The following is a 15,637-nucleotide window of genomic DNA, read 5'->3' as shown; positions in this document are numbered from 1 at the left end:
ATCCTGAACATTTGATTATAAAGAAATAGGTTGTCCTATGAAGGTGGTGAAATTATGCCTCGGCTACGTCATTTCCGCCATTTAAATTACGTGACGTCAACCCTAAATTCTCTCCGAATTTTCTATTCCAGTAATTTTCCAATGTATAGTTAACATCGTCTTTTGGTGCTCAAGAGTATATATAACATATCAAAAAGGGGAAATGAGAGTGTGAAAGTGGCTATTGTCACAGAGTGCTACTGAATAAATTATGAGAATATAGAAGACACAGGAATGGAGGCTCCCCGATGAGGGAGAAGATTGCTGAAAAGAGAAGGGAATTGTAAGTGTTAGGAGAATATCATGATAGGAGTGATTTAAGCCTTGATAGAATATTGATACGAGTGATTTATGGAGTCGATTTTAGGAATCCTCTATCAATATATTTTCCATATTTATCACTTGTATTCTTTTACCTATATATTAGGTAGTCATTGTAAACAAAACAAAGAGAGAATATAATAAAAATGATGTAGCCCTTTTGGCTTTGTATGCCGTGGACGTAGACCTTAGTGGCCGAAACAAGTATATACTTGTGTTGTTTCATTCTTAATTTCTCTCTTCAATCTTTTATTCTTTTATTTTTATCAACATAGTATCACGGTAGGCTTATCACATCCTACTCTAGGCATGTTCGGCTTTCGTGTGTCTCACTAGAATTTTATGATCAGATTTACTCGTCTCGGATCATAAGAACAACTCGTCTCAGATCTTTGGAACAACTCATCTTGGATATTTGGATCTATTCGTCTTGGACTCTCGACAATTTCGTATTTAATTTCAAGTTGGACATTTTTTTTTTGATAAATAATAATAACATAAAAAGGCATTCAAAAGGGGAACGCGTCCCTTGTATAGAAGTGGAACCGGGGCTAAGGCCCCAAGAATCCAAAAAAATAATTAAATCATCAGAAGAGGAGCAAGAGCTCCTCTTCACGTAATTGAAAAGAGAACAAAAAATGTGAAGTTTCAACATTGCCGTAGACGACTCTTTCCCTTCGAACATTCTACTATTTCTCTCCTTCCAAATACACAATGTGAGACAATTCTACAAGAAATCACGTACATCCCTCTTCTCACACGACATCCTCACATCCTCTCCAAACATGAATCAATTCCTTAGTAGATCGTGGTATTACCCAACGCATGCCAAACAAACCAAGAATAAGATTTCAACAGTCATTCGCCACAAGGCAATGCATAAGGAGGTTATCAACTGACTCCCCATCTTTCTTGCATGGACAATATCAATTAACAATACAATTGCCCCTTTTCCTCAAATTATCAATTGTCAGAATCTTTCCCCAAACAGCGGTCTAGACAAAGAAAGCCACCCTAGTTGGAGCCATGGATCGCCAAATAGACTTCCACGGGAAGTCACGATTATCAAAATTAGACAAACATAAGAACAAGGATATTACTTCGAAACGACCGTGGAAAGATGGAACCCAAATCAAATCATCATTATCTCTGCCAACACCCTCCTGCCGATACAAAAGATTCAGAAAAACACATACCTCATCCAACTCCCAATCCTGAAAAGAGCGCCGAAAGTGCACATCCCACGTAATCCCACAAGCTGATAACAGTCAACTACATAAGGGTGTTTATCAACTGCAATACTGAATAATCTAGGAAATGTACGAGATAATGGCTGATCACTACACCACAGATCTTCCTAAAAATGAACGCAGCGTCAATCATGGACTTTGAATCTGATATGAGCAGAAAAGGCATCCCATCCCTTCCGAATAGACTTCCACATCCCTACTCCTCCCACAAGGAAACCGGACGTGTAGACCAGCCTCCAACCTCTTCCCCAAACCGACAAGAAACTAACCTGCGCCAAGGACGATGTCTTTCTCTCCCATATCTCCATAACCATTTACCCAGGAGAGCTTGATTGAAAGGAACTAATTTTCTTATGCCACGACCACTCAATTTCATAGGCTTGCAAACTTACTCCCATCTGACAAGGTGATACTTGAACTCATCACCCCTTCCTCCCCATAGGAAGTCCCTTTGAATTTTTTCAATCCTATCCGCAACGGAGCAAGGGATTTGGAACATAGAAAGAAAATAAGTGGGGAGGCTCGATAATGTACTTTTAATAAGAGTAACTTTACCCCCTTGGACAAGTATTGCTTCTTCCATCCTGCCAATCTCTTCGCATACCTCTTAATCACTGAATCCCAACTCCCCACTATCCTTGAAGAGACCACTAGGGGCAAACCCAAATAAGGAATAGGGAAAGAACTCACTATGCATCCAAGAACTACAGCTAAAGAGGAAATATCCTGAACATTCCCTACTGGGATATATATATATATATAGATATTTGATAAGTAAAAATGTATTGGGTGTTAGGAGAATATCATGATAGGAATGGTTTAAGCCTTGAAAAAATATTGATAGGAATGATTTATGGAATTGATTTTAGGAATCCTCTATCAATGTATTTTCCATATTTATCACTTGTATTCTTTTATCTATAAATAAGGTAGTTATTGTAAACAAAACAAAGAGAGAATATAATAAAAATGATGTAACACTTTGTGCTTTGTGTATCGTGGACGTAGACCATAGTGGCCGAAACAAGTATATGCTTGTGTTGTTTCATTCCTAATTTCTCTCTTCAATCTTTTATTTTTTTATTTTTAGCAACATGGTATCAGAGTAGGCTTATCACATCCTACTCCAGACTTGTTTGGCTTTCGTGTGTCTCACTTGAATTTTATGATCAGATTTGCTCGTCTCAGATCACAAAACAACTCGTCTCGGATCTTTGCATCTACTTGTCTTGGATCTCCAGAACAACTCATCTTTGATATCTGGATCTACTCGTCTTAGACTATTGACAACTTCGTATTTAGTTTCAAGTTCGACACTTGAGTTAAAATCTCCGTGTACTAACTTGAGGGAAGGTGTTGGGAGAATATATATATATATAGATTTTTTTTTTTTTTTTCGATAAGTAAACATATATTAACTAGATATATTTGATAAGTAAAAATGTATTGGGTGTTGGTACAATATCATGATAGGAATGGTTTAAGCCTTGATAGAATATTGATAGAATATGATTTTTGGAAGCTTCCATCAATGTATTTTTCATATTTACCACTTGTATTTTTTCACCTATAAATAGAGGTGATCATTGGAAACAAAACAAAAAGAGAATATAATAAAAGTGATGGAACACATTGGGCTTCGTGTGCCGTGGATGTAGGCTGTAGTGACCAAACCACACATCTCCTTGTGTTGTTTTATTCTTAATTTCTCTCTTCAATCTTTTATTTTTTTATAAACAGTAAGCAAACGCACAAATCCTTCAAACTGATGCTGAGTTGTAACCTGAGTGAGTCATGTCGTTCATGTTATTATTATTATTATGTTTTTTTAATAAGTATCATGTACTTCAAGTTATGATTAAACCTTCATACTATACTCTGATTGAAATGTGTCTTAAGAACCACAAATAGTGGGATAGACAAATTTAATTGATCTAAATGACTATGAAATAAATAGGCCATCCGAATATCTTACTAACCTATCACATTAGCTTTTTTGTTTTCCTTGATCTATCATTACTGTTTTAGAAACTAACATAATTTGTAATACAGCATTGACAAGAAACTTCAGTAGTTTCTCAATTTCTCATGTGAACTAACCTTATTGGTCAACTACAAGCATTGGCAGACAATCACAATAAATCATGATTTATGAGACAGTTACATTAAAAGAAAGTATTCCTTTTCATTGAGAGTAAGAGCTTACCATGGGCAGGCATGGATAGCTCGAAACATAATTCGTCGAGCAGCGGAAGGGTTGCATGCTACATTAATTTCATATGCAATATAGCAACGCCAGAGTATTACTGAATTTCGCAATCTGTCATTTGACAATGCCCTTTCAAATAATCCATGTATTCTATGCAGGCAAGCTCCTCTACTCATCTCAAATGACAATGCAAAGAGCCAAACTGTCACCGATGGTTTCCTGAGTGTGTGGACAGAGCGTAAGATTTAATTGCATATTATGAGCACATGCAAAGTTGAATAAACTATTGAAAGCAGTTCAAAATTAATATACGCCATCTCAAAATAAACCAAAGAGTTGACAAGGAACAATATCATTAATTTTTTTAGATAGGTGACATGTTCACTTAAGAAAGCTTGGGAAAAATTCAGAAATTCTTATAAGGTAGAGTGGTTTGGCATATGCTGGGGCAAACATAGACCTAGATGGTGTGTCACTGCAGTCTTTGTAATGCTGGACAGATTGCCTTCCATGCTTAATCTGCAGAAGAGAAATATTAGTCTTGCTGCTAGGTGTTCTAACTGTCAGCAGGATGTAGACACCAGAGAGCATATATTCTTCACGTCCATTTGCAAATGCTGTATGGAGGTGGTTAGCTTAGGTGATGAGGTGGGATATTGCTCCTTCCTTTAACTGTTTGGGACTGGTTCTTATGGTTTTGGTAGAACAACCACAGCTCCAAAGTGTGTAACAGCAATGCCAGACTTCGTGATGCAGCTCCTAGATCCACTGATGCAGTTGCTAGAGGTCTATTACTTGAAATTCTAGATGTTCACAATTTATCCATTAATGACTTGCACTAGTAACCGATTTTGGTTTTTCCTTTGAGTGTACTGGATATGGGCCTTCTCTTTACTGAAGGGCTTTCTTTCCTATTTTTGACTGAGGCTATGCCCTTTGTGCGCCTGTAATCATTGTTTTCCTTTTTCTTTTTTAATACAACACCAATTATGAAAAAAAAAAAAAAAAAAATGATCTTAATAAAATGAAGCTGCAGCACATACATAAAGAGTTGAAAGAAGATGAATGGGTGCAAAGCAGCTATTTTCATTTTATCTATTGTGATTGAATGGTGATAGACACCTTTTACAAAGTGACTCTGTCCATAAAGAGGAAAATTACAGCAATCTCATGTCTATCATAGACACTGGCGAACACACATTTTAAATAAGAGAATAATTAAACAGACAATTTCTTCTCGAAGGCAGGTCCGGAGCAAAGATAGCAAAGAGACGTAACAATCAGCTACTGTAACATTCAAACAAATTGCAATTCTCAGAAAATTTTGCAAATAAAAATTCTTTAGCCAACCAAGCACATCTGTAGCCATTCTCTAAGGCAAGCAAATTTTGTTCTTTTTAATTTTTCTTTCTCCTTGCTTTTGAAAAGTACACCTCGTGATAGACAGTGGACACCATGCAAAGAGCAATATGCAATCAATTTGTGTCCATGAAGTTAATTTATTGATGCTTCTATTCAATAAGAAATGAAAATAAGAATAAACAAATATAGTGAAACCACCAAAAGCAAAAGAATAATGAAGGGAAGCATCAAATATTTTATAGGTATGAGTGAGGAGCTAATAATAAAACTTTCATCAACCAAAAATCCTATCTCCACTCAAAATGGAACTTATCTAAACAACAAAACAGAGAATTTATCCACGGTCCAACCAAGTTTAGTGCATCTTAAATACCAAAATGCCCTTTAAATGGCCAAAACATGTAAGGCAGGCCATACCTGGTCCTTAGTCTTCTTTGTAGTTTAAAAAGACAAAAAAACAAATAATGAAAGATCCAAAAAGAAATTCTGCATGATTTTGTACCTATCATGAGTTGTAAAATAATCTATTGTTGGAATCTAATCGCAAAGCTACTTTCTGTTTTTCATTCAGCTAACATAAAAGTGAATATTAATAATCATGTTAGAAATAAGTGACTTTAGTTTTTGCAACACTATTAGTCAAAGTGATGAGAAAGCAATTAGGTGAATTAATATCTTCATATTGTGTAATATGCTTATATAACATTTCAATGGTGTGTTTACATATTCAATTATAGGGATCATTGCTTGGTGCAATTGTACATGTTTGAAATGGCCAGTTCAACTCTTGAGACCATTTATGCAGAATAATGTCAAAAATTATATATGCATCAGAACTTCTCTTCCCAACACCCCTCATAGTGCAATTACAATTTGAGATGACCAGACAAAAGGAGAAAGAATTTTTTTTTGATAAGTGGCAAAAGCCTAAAGATTATAGCCATATGCACAAGAGGTTGTTGGATACATCGTGGATTGGCTAAATTTTAAGGGTGGAAAAACTGACAAAACCATCAACATGAGAATCCAACACGAGTGGGCTTAGATTAATTTTAATCGTGTTCATGTCAACCCAATTAACATAATGAATACATGGAATGTAACTTTAGTAAATATAGAAATATAAATGAAGATGTAGTGAGGATTGAGAATCAAGAGGTGCAAAAAAGTGATCATTTTTGTTATTTAGGTTCAATTTGAGATGCGTTCTGATATGGCTTCAAGTTGTTTCAGGTTTGAAGATTAACGTGGGAAAATTTTTTTGGTTCCAGTTGAGGAGGTTCCTGATATTTCCATTCTGGCTGATACCTTAGGCTGTTGCATTGACTCTTTCCCTATCTATTACTTGGGGCTTCCTCTCAGGACGCCGTCGAGGAGAATGGGTTTTTGGTATCCCGTGGTGGAGAGGTTTGAAAGAAGGTTGGCAGGCTGGAAGAAGCAGTATCTGTCGAAAGGTGGAAGATTGACTTTGATGAAAAGCAATTTGTTGAGCCTTCCTACTTATTTCCTCTCTCTTTCAGATTCCTTCTTCTGGTTCTGAGAGGATACAGAGATTACAGCGGAACTTTCTTTTGGGTGGGGGAAAGGATGGGGAGGAGTTCAAATTTTATTTGGTTAATTGGGAGCAAATGTGTCGTCCAATTAGGAATGGTGGGTTGGGTATCAGAAAACTGGTGCCTTTTAATAAGGCCCTTTTGGGGAAAAGTGGTTATGGAGGTTTGGTTTGGAGAGGCACAGATTGTGCACGATGGTGATTGTGAGTAGATTTGGGGAGGACAGAGGTGGCTGGTGTTCGCTGGACGCGCAAGTGGAGTTGGCGTGTGGAAATTCATCAAAAAGGGATGGGATGAATTTTCTAAGCTCATGAGGTTCCGAGTCAGAAATGGTAGCACAATTTGTTTTTAGGAGGATGTTTGGTGTGGGGAACGGTCTCTTGCTCTTTCCTATCGCAGTCTCTTCAGAATTGCCACGGACAAAATCGTCTTGATAGTGGTAGATCATCCCGGGATGTGCGTGTCTCGAGGCATTTTCAAGATTGGGAGATTGAGAAAGTAGTTGGTTTTCTGGAGGAGTCGTACCATCAAGAGATTGAGAGTGGAGTCCCTAATTCTATGGTGTGTGTCCCCTCTTCTAGGGGTCATTTTGAAGTTCGCTCTTTCTTTGGATGTCTTATGATTTCTACAGGAGATGCATTCCCGTGGAAGACTATTTGGCGTTCTATGGCCCCCCTCAAGGTGGCTTTCTTTGTTTGGACATTTGTATTGGGAAAGGTATTGACCCAGGATAACCTTAAGAGGAGACAAGTTGTGGTCAACTGTTGTTGTATGTGCAAGAGAGACGAGGAAACAGTAAATCATCTTCTTTTACATTGCCCAGTGGCAAGATTGCTGGGCTTTGATGTTTGGTTTGTTTGGAGTTCAGGGGATTATGCCCAGATCTGCTAGAGGCTTGATTGAGGCCTAGAGAGGCTGTTTAGTGGGGGCTCAAGTTTGTGATTTCTGAAGGATCACACCTTTGTGCATCTGGTGGTGTTTATTGCTTAAACAAAATAGGAGATCCTTTGAAGGGAAGGAGACTTCTATTGGTGTGCTGAAACTCTCCATTATTAGCTCTATTTTCTGTTGGGTTCTTGGGAGAAATTGTAAATTCTCTAATGAGATAGTGGACTTTATTGACTCTTTGAGAGATTAGAGGCCCTATTTGGTCTAGTGTGGCTTTTGAGGGATGCGTTTCCCTTTTGAAGGCTTCTTTATATACAATCTTACTTACCATAAAAAAAAAAAAAAAAGGATGGGTTAAATGGAGTACATGTAGTATGTTGTGTGACAGACGTATCCTCTTAAAATTGAAAGAGAAGTTCTATCGAACCGCTATTAGACCACCCATACTTTATGGCACAAAATGTTGGGCAACTAGAAAACAACATATGCATAAAGTGAGTAGTAGAAATGCGAATGCTGAGATGATTTTTGCAATAAGACTAGAAAGGATAGAATTATTGGGAAATGGTTGGAGTAGCACAAATTGGTGATAAAATGAGAGAAAATCGGTTAAGATGGTTTAGACATGTGCAAAGTAGACAAGGGAGCCAATTAGGAAGAGTGACATTGTCCACATTGAGATAATACTAGGAGGAGGGAAAGACCAAAGTTAAAGTGGGTAGATTTAGTAAAGAAGAATATGATTGCATGCAGTTTGACTGAGGCTATGACCTTAGACAGAGCAGAATGGAAACATAGGATTTATGTATCTGACCCCGAGTAGTTGGGAAAAGGCTTGTTGTTGTTGTGTGGTACTATAGTGAAATCCTTGATTAGTTATTGTAATTATAGAGATAAATGAAAATTTTAGTCATTTCAAAGTTTTTAATTCAACTCTTATTTTTTGGTTTATATTTGCAATTTATATTTATCGAAAAATTAGTAAATAGATGGTTAACGGGTCATGTCATAATACTTGTTTAATTAACAATTTGAGTTCATGTCGAATATGTCTAACCTGTTTAATAAATGAGTCATGTTGGAGTTGACTCATATAACATAATATCCTTATTTTGATACAACACGACTACGACCCATTAACACGAATTGTCACACCTACTAAATTTTTATAGTTGTATAAAAAAACAAGGTCTATGATTCAAGTACAAAGGAATAAGAAGGTCTTACTTGTGACAGTATTCATCAAATATCCACCGCAGCTTATTGGGCGTAGTATGAAGATGGCCAATTTCAACCAAGGCATTGTAAAGTTTCGGGCTGAAAGGATATATTTGCAACCCTTTAACAATGGAGTCCCATACTTTTGAAAGTGTTGCTTGTGCACGATGTCTCCAAAGCATCCTCACATAATAGTTAAATAAAAACTCAAGTTGAGAACTTTTGCTTCTTCTCTCTGCAGTTAAATACATTGTAGTAGTCATCATAAATAACTAATATACATTATAACTTGAATTATATAAAATATCCACTGAATTTCCTCAATGCAGAAATATGACTTCACTGTTGGGAAGTACATTCGAATGGTCAACAAAACATGTAAGACAAATGCAATTCGCAATTATTCACTAGTACTATTTTCATTTATTCAGTTACTCTCCAGTGGTTGATAAAAAACAGAGTGAAAGAAAACTATAATTTCATTTCTTAAGTTCTACATTCTATTGGTTTCAGAAAGTTATAAGTCATGCTAACGAAGAGCCTTTTTTTTTTTTTGGGATCAGATAGTAACGAAATTAGAAAGCATTCAAAAGGGGAACGCAGTCCACAAAACAAGAAGGACCAAATAGGACCCTGATCCGAAGTTAATAGAATAGTAGGTTCAATCCAGTGAACTTCTTTGTTTTATTAGGTTCCAAATGATTTTTTTTTTGGATTTTCAGATTTCCAGATGATGGAAATCTGAAAAGTTTAATAATCTAGTTCCTATGTCCTTCAGATGGTGCTTAAATGGGCTATTGGAAGGCACAACCAAGCACAACCATCTCTTCTAGAAATACTTCTGGTCCATGGATTTTTGCGAAGCTTGGTAAAGTCAGGTTGGGTCTAATGGTCATGCAACTGTGAACCCATTATGGGCAAACATTTGGGTAACTTTCAAACCTCTGCAACCACCTACAAAGTGCAATTACAGAAAACTGAAACTGCTCAGAAATCCATGATCTCCCAGGAGGAGTCATGGGAAACCTCCTCCTCTTAGCTCAGAAATCTGCTCTAGTTTGTTCGCAGTTGTTTTAAAATTTTATTGTCTAAGAGTTATTTATTTGTTTATTTTGACTTCAGAAGGGGTGGAGAAACGGTTGCATTAAGGCGTCAACATCAAGTTTTCATCCATAAAAATTCTGGAGTCTCTAAAATGAACAGGTGGCATTCAGCGTCAACATCAAGTTTGTTCATTAAAATTCTAATGTCTTTAAAATTAAGAGTTTAAACTGCACTTTTTTTTTTTTATAAATAAAAAGATTCTTAAAAAGCGTTCAAAAGGGGAACGCATCCCGATTACAAAAGACGAACAGGGGCCCTAAGGCGCCAAAGAAGTCAAAAATCTATCATCTCCTCAGGAGAACAATGTCTACCCGAACCCCAAAAAAAAGAGAGAGCCAATAACAGAAGACTTGAGAGCAGCAACCGAGGACTCCTATCCTTCAAAGGCTCTTCTATTGCGCTCCATCCACAAACACCACCATAGACACAAGGGCGCCATCCTCCAATACCCTCTAGCATGAGATCCCACAGAACCCCCTCTCCAAACCTCCATCAATCCTCTTGTAGATCTAGGCATGACCCACGTAACTCCAAACAGACCCAACAAGAGGCTCCAACAATCCAAGGCCACTGGGCAATGCAACAGGAGATGATCCACCGACTCTCCATTTCGCTTCCACATGTAGCACAGTTAATAATGATATGCTTTCTCCTCCTCAAATTGTCAAGCGTCAAAATCTTACCCTACACCACAATCCAAGTAAAGAAAGCCACTTTAAGCAGCACCTTGGAACGCCACACTGCCTTCCATGGAAACCACCTGGCTGAATCCAACAGACAACCGAAAAAGGATCTCACACAAAAAGTACCCCAAGAGGAGGGAACCCAAACCAAAGAATCCCTACCTCCACCACGAATCTCCTGTCTGTACAAAAGCTCCAAAAAACTGTAAACATCATCCAGCTCCCAATCCTGAACCGATCTCCGAAAATGTACATCCCAGGTCATCCTCCCGCTATCAAGCCAATATCAGTCAGCAACCGAGGCATGCCTATCAACAGCAATCCGAAACAGTCTCGGAAATAAACAAGCTAGAGTATGATCTCCACACCACAAATCCTCCCAAAAGCGAATATCCGTACCTTCCTAAACTCTTAATCTAGTATGCTTGGAAAACTCATTCCACCCATTCCGAATAGCTTTCCAGACCCCCACCCCTCCAGGAATCGTCATAGAAACCGAGCACCACCCCCCAACCTCCTCCCCAAAACGTCCCAAAAGAACTCTCCTCCATAACCTGTGACGCTCCAAACCAAACCTCCATAACCACTTCCCAAGAAGGGCCCTGTTAAAAGGCACTAACCTCCTAATCCCTAGGTCTCCGAACTGAATGGACCTACATACCTGCTCCCAACAGACAAGATGATACTTAAATTCATCCACTGACCCTCCCCATAAGAAGTTCCTCTGTAGTCTCAATCGTAGCGGCTACTGAGGACAGAATCTGGAAAAGGGATAAAAAATAAGTAGGGAGACTCGACAAAGTGCTCTTCAACAGATTGACCTTAAACTGCACAACATGCAAATTCTGTAATATTAGAAAATTATCTTTTAGAGGTTGCCAGATAGCAGCTAAAAACCCAAGAACTATCAAGTCAAGATGACACCAATTGGAAACTATTAAACAAATTCAAATTTGTCATGGCCAAAGCTCGTCATCACTGGCTCAACTACACAGATCACTTTGTTGACTGGATACAGGAGGGAGAAACCTTGGACTACCTATTCATTGATGCACGATCCCTACATAAATCCAAGATAAATTAATAGGATCTATTCTTCAAACAAGAACTCTGCATTAGATACAAAAATTGTCACTCCTTTCCATGCAAATAAAAGCTATTTATTTCTCAAATACTGGTTAGGATGTCCGTCTACAAATATGACCATAATGAACCATGAAAGAAGTCAGAATTGAAGCATGCATTCGAACAAATATAAATTGCAAAAGGAACAAAAGGAAGGAGGAAAAAGACATGAACAAGGAGGCCAAATTACCTGGAAGCACCATGGAGAAAGCCCGATTTAGGACTTCAATTCCAGTAACCCAACCAGTGGTCAACTCTTCAAATAAAGCTGCAGAGCAGATGAGAGCAATAGATATGTCATCTGTAATACCATGTACCCATTTTGTTCTTAGCATTGCCATTTTCTCTTTAAACCCTTGGTGTGCTTTCAGTTGCTGCAGACTTGACGGTTGACATTTAAAAGGGCTGTATTTTACCCCACTTCCAAAGCAAGACAAAATGTGTATCACACGTGATGATGATTCTGAACTACCACCAGAACTACTGCCAAATTCCACTTCAGCATACCAGAAATATAAAAGAGATGCATTTGACTGAAGATCCTGCACAATTGAAAACAGAAAACTAAGTATATCATGTCAGCTAGCAAAAGCACTTTGTTAAATCTAGGACGATATGCTCTGATACCAATTGTTAGGTCTATAATCGATATGCTCTAAATACCAAATTACCAATTATGCGCGCAAGACCGTAACACGAGGCTCTGATGTGAGAGAAGTGCAACACCCAATATAAGTCTAAAGGGTGTGAATAGATCTTTTCTAATTTTAACTTACAATAACTGATTTTTAAACAGACACACGATCCGCTTGTCAATAGATCCGTTTCTCCAACTAGTGATTTGATCTCCAATGACTAATTGTCCGAGAGCATGCTCATTTGTAATCTCCATGTAGCACAAGCATTATGATATTCAACATTCTGAACTCAACATCTGATGCAATATGTAGATGATGAAAAATAAAATATGCTCTCTAAAAATATATGATTCTCATTCTCTCTCTATATGATTTCTCAATAATGTGTGTAGAGAATAGAGATCTCTATGTATGTATATGTGCTATGAAAGCCTAGAGGTTCCTGTATAGTGCTTTAAGTCTAAAGGAATTTGGGTTTCTTATTTAAATCAGATAAGGAAATCTAAACCTTCTAGAATTATGATTTAGAGAAGTTTCTAAAATCAAGCTATCATTGACAACTACTGTCAAGGGGTTGATCAATCGAGAATTCAAATCAAGCTACACTAGCACTGTTTCGATCAATTGAGCTTTCGATCAAAGTATTCTAGACTTCCTGCATTCAAAACATCTTTTGCATAAATCAAACCATGTATGCATTAACGCCTTAAATTGAGAGCATATAATTTTGAACCCTAATTGGAGATTTAATTTAATTACTCGAGAGGTGATTTTACCATTTGCCCTCTAATTGTATCTTCAAATACTGACTCTACCATTGGACATAGGTACCACCACTAACTAACTAACTAACTAAACTAACTTTGAAATCTAATCAAAAGCTAAAAATAAAAATACAGACTTCGACTTCTGTTACGAAATTTTGCCAACACTAAGTTCTATTCCTAGCAATCTGTCTCTTTGGCAATTTTGTGACAAAACCAAAATAAAATAAATAGACTCAAAAATATCAAAAGCTGCTTGTCTTATTGGAACAGCTAGGCATATCAACATTATGAAAGAAATATAAATGAAACACGAATAAAATCATAAATTATAAATTTGCAATCTCTCCTTTAATTGCAATCTCCCCCTCAAACATAAATCACGTGATAATATTTCTTACTGCTTTTTGTCAAAATTGACAAAATAGCAAAGCAAGAAAATTTATATACTCCAAATGTAAACAATGCAAATAAATAAAATTTGTCTCTTAAAAGAATAATATCTAATGAAATATATTCATAATTTCAAGAGGAGATAATTTCCTTTTGAGGGTATTAAACAAATTCATTTAACCTTAAATATTCTTATTTTTATTTTTATTTTTATTTTTCAAAGTTTAACTTTAAACAAATAAATAAGAACTTCTTAAGAATATTAATTATGTGATTTTTTAAAGTTTTGAAATTAATCATGCCATTCTTTCAAAGTTGATTATATTCTCAAATTTAAAAATATTTCATGATCAACACACTAGACTACATAAATCTTCCAGAAATTGACCAAACAATATTGTTAAGCCAAAAGATTATCCAACAGTTTTATTCACTTATTAACTTTTAGTAAATCATTCAAAAATCCTAGTGTGTTGTGTATTCTAACTGTCAACAACTATAAACACAATCAAATTTGTGTCCAAGTTGTTCCGGTTCTTGTATAGTCTTCGGGATGCGTTCCCCTTTTGAAGGCTTTCTAATATATTCTTACTTATCAAAAAATAAATAAAAAATTTGTGTCCTAGTTAATTTTTGAAATAAGTTCTCAAATCTTCAGTGATACATGAACATAGATTAGAAAAGGTTCAAGAAAACTTATATAATTTGAACTTTTAGCACAAGCTCGTCTCTTAAATTGTCACGGCGACTTTCATACTAGTGGGTAGCTCTTTCTATATCTTTTGTCTTCTTTATCATTCCTATTTCTTTTACATTTTTAGGTAGCTTCAGACTAATCCAATAGGTAGCCCTTTCCACAAATTCAACGGTCTTATCATATTGCTATCTTTTTCATCCTTAACTATCTTTTTTTTTTTTGATAAGTAAAATGTATTAGAAAGCGTTCAAAAGGGGAAAGCGTCCCGAGATATACACAAAAAGAATCTATGAACTCAAAGAACCCAAAAAGTCCACAATGTCCTCTAAAGAAGAATAATCCCTCCCCCAACCCCAACAAAAAAGGGTACAAATAATAGAAAATTTCAGCTCTCCAATAGAGGACTCCTTCCCATCAAAAGATCTTCTGTTCCGCTCTTTCCAAAGACTCCACCAAACGCAAAGAGGGGTCACCCTCCAGAAGTCTCTAGCCTGAGTCCCCCACCCATTGGCCCCTCCAAATATCAAGCAATCCTCGAGAAGTCTGAGGCATGACCCAATGGATGCCAAACAAACCAAGCAAAAGACTCCAACATTCATAAGCAACAGGACAATGCAACAAAAGGTGATCCACGGACTCCCCAAAACACTTGCAAAGACAACACCGGTTAACAACAATATGTCTTCTCTTCCGTAAATTGTCCAAAGTCAGAATCTTATTTCATGCATAATCACTTCGATTCTCACTAAATTATCAAGTTCACAACTCAGATTTATGAGTATATATATAAATGTTACCGTGCATTAAGTGGACTTTATGAAGTCATCACCAACGGAAAATAAAATAACTAATTATTTAACAAAACAAATTATTCAATCAAATCTCTACTAGATTATGTGTACCATGTGTTAATTTCAAAAAGAGATGTTATTGTTCAAAAGTAATCTCTTTTGAAATGAGGCTTGAGTTAAAATAAACATATGAATAAACAAAACTAGTTTCCAAGTCTCAAGTCTTTGTAAATTTTCATATTAATCCATCCTAAGACTGATCTCCTTCGTTTTTTTTCTTTCTTTCTAAAGAGCAAGTTTTTTTTTCTTTTAATTTCTTAGGATACTGGTATTCTAAACAATTATGAATATATATATATATATATATATATATATTGGTATACTAAAGATTCTAAAGAAAGTTTAACAGAAATTTCTTCAAATCTTCCTTTTTTTAATCCAGACTTTTATTTTCAAGCCAAAATTTTCTTGCCAGTTAAAATGCTTTTGCTTGCAAATTTTTATTTCTTTCAAATTTTGAAGCAAAAGATATTTGGTGTGGGGATCGTCCCTTGGCTCGTACTTATCCCAGACTTTTTAGAATTGCCCCAGATAGAGATGCC

At 36.4% G+C, this 15,637-nt stretch overlaps 1 protein-coding gene across 2 annotated transcripts in view; it reads right to left on the bottom strand.

Moving 5' to 3' along the window:
• LOC132283914 (uncharacterized) overlaps positions 1-15,637 on the bottom strand; it is a 52,512-nt gene that overhangs the window by 1,831 nt on the left and 35,044 nt on the right. The window contains exons 7-9 of one of the 2 annotated variants that reach the window (XM_059785954.1): positions 11,943-12,294; positions 8,850-9,075; positions 3,817-4,038 (exon numbers count right to left, since the gene is read on the bottom strand). In XM_059785954.1, the coding sequence (XP_059641937.1) occupies positions 3,817-4,038; positions 8,850-9,075; positions 11,943-12,294 (800 nt within the window). Of the gene's footprint in view, positions 1-3,816; positions 4,039-8,849; positions 9,076-11,161; positions 11,389-11,942; positions 12,295-15,637 lie in introns of those variants that run through there. The other variant, XM_059785955.1, reaches the window with a different exon arrangement.

This window comes from Cornus florida, unplaced genomic scaffold (genome assembly GCF_030987335.1).
Source record: "Cornus florida cultivar Cherokee Brave unplaced genomic scaffold, ASM3098733v1 CherokeeBrave_3.0.0_Hap2_Chr11, whole genome shotgun sequence".
NCBI classification, from domain to species: domain Eukaryota; kingdom Viridiplantae; phylum Streptophyta; class Magnoliopsida; order Cornales; family Cornaceae; genus Cornus; species Cornus florida.
The sequence above is the reverse complement of the archived record's forward strand: the minus strand, read 5'-3'. Positions and strand labels throughout refer to the sequence as shown.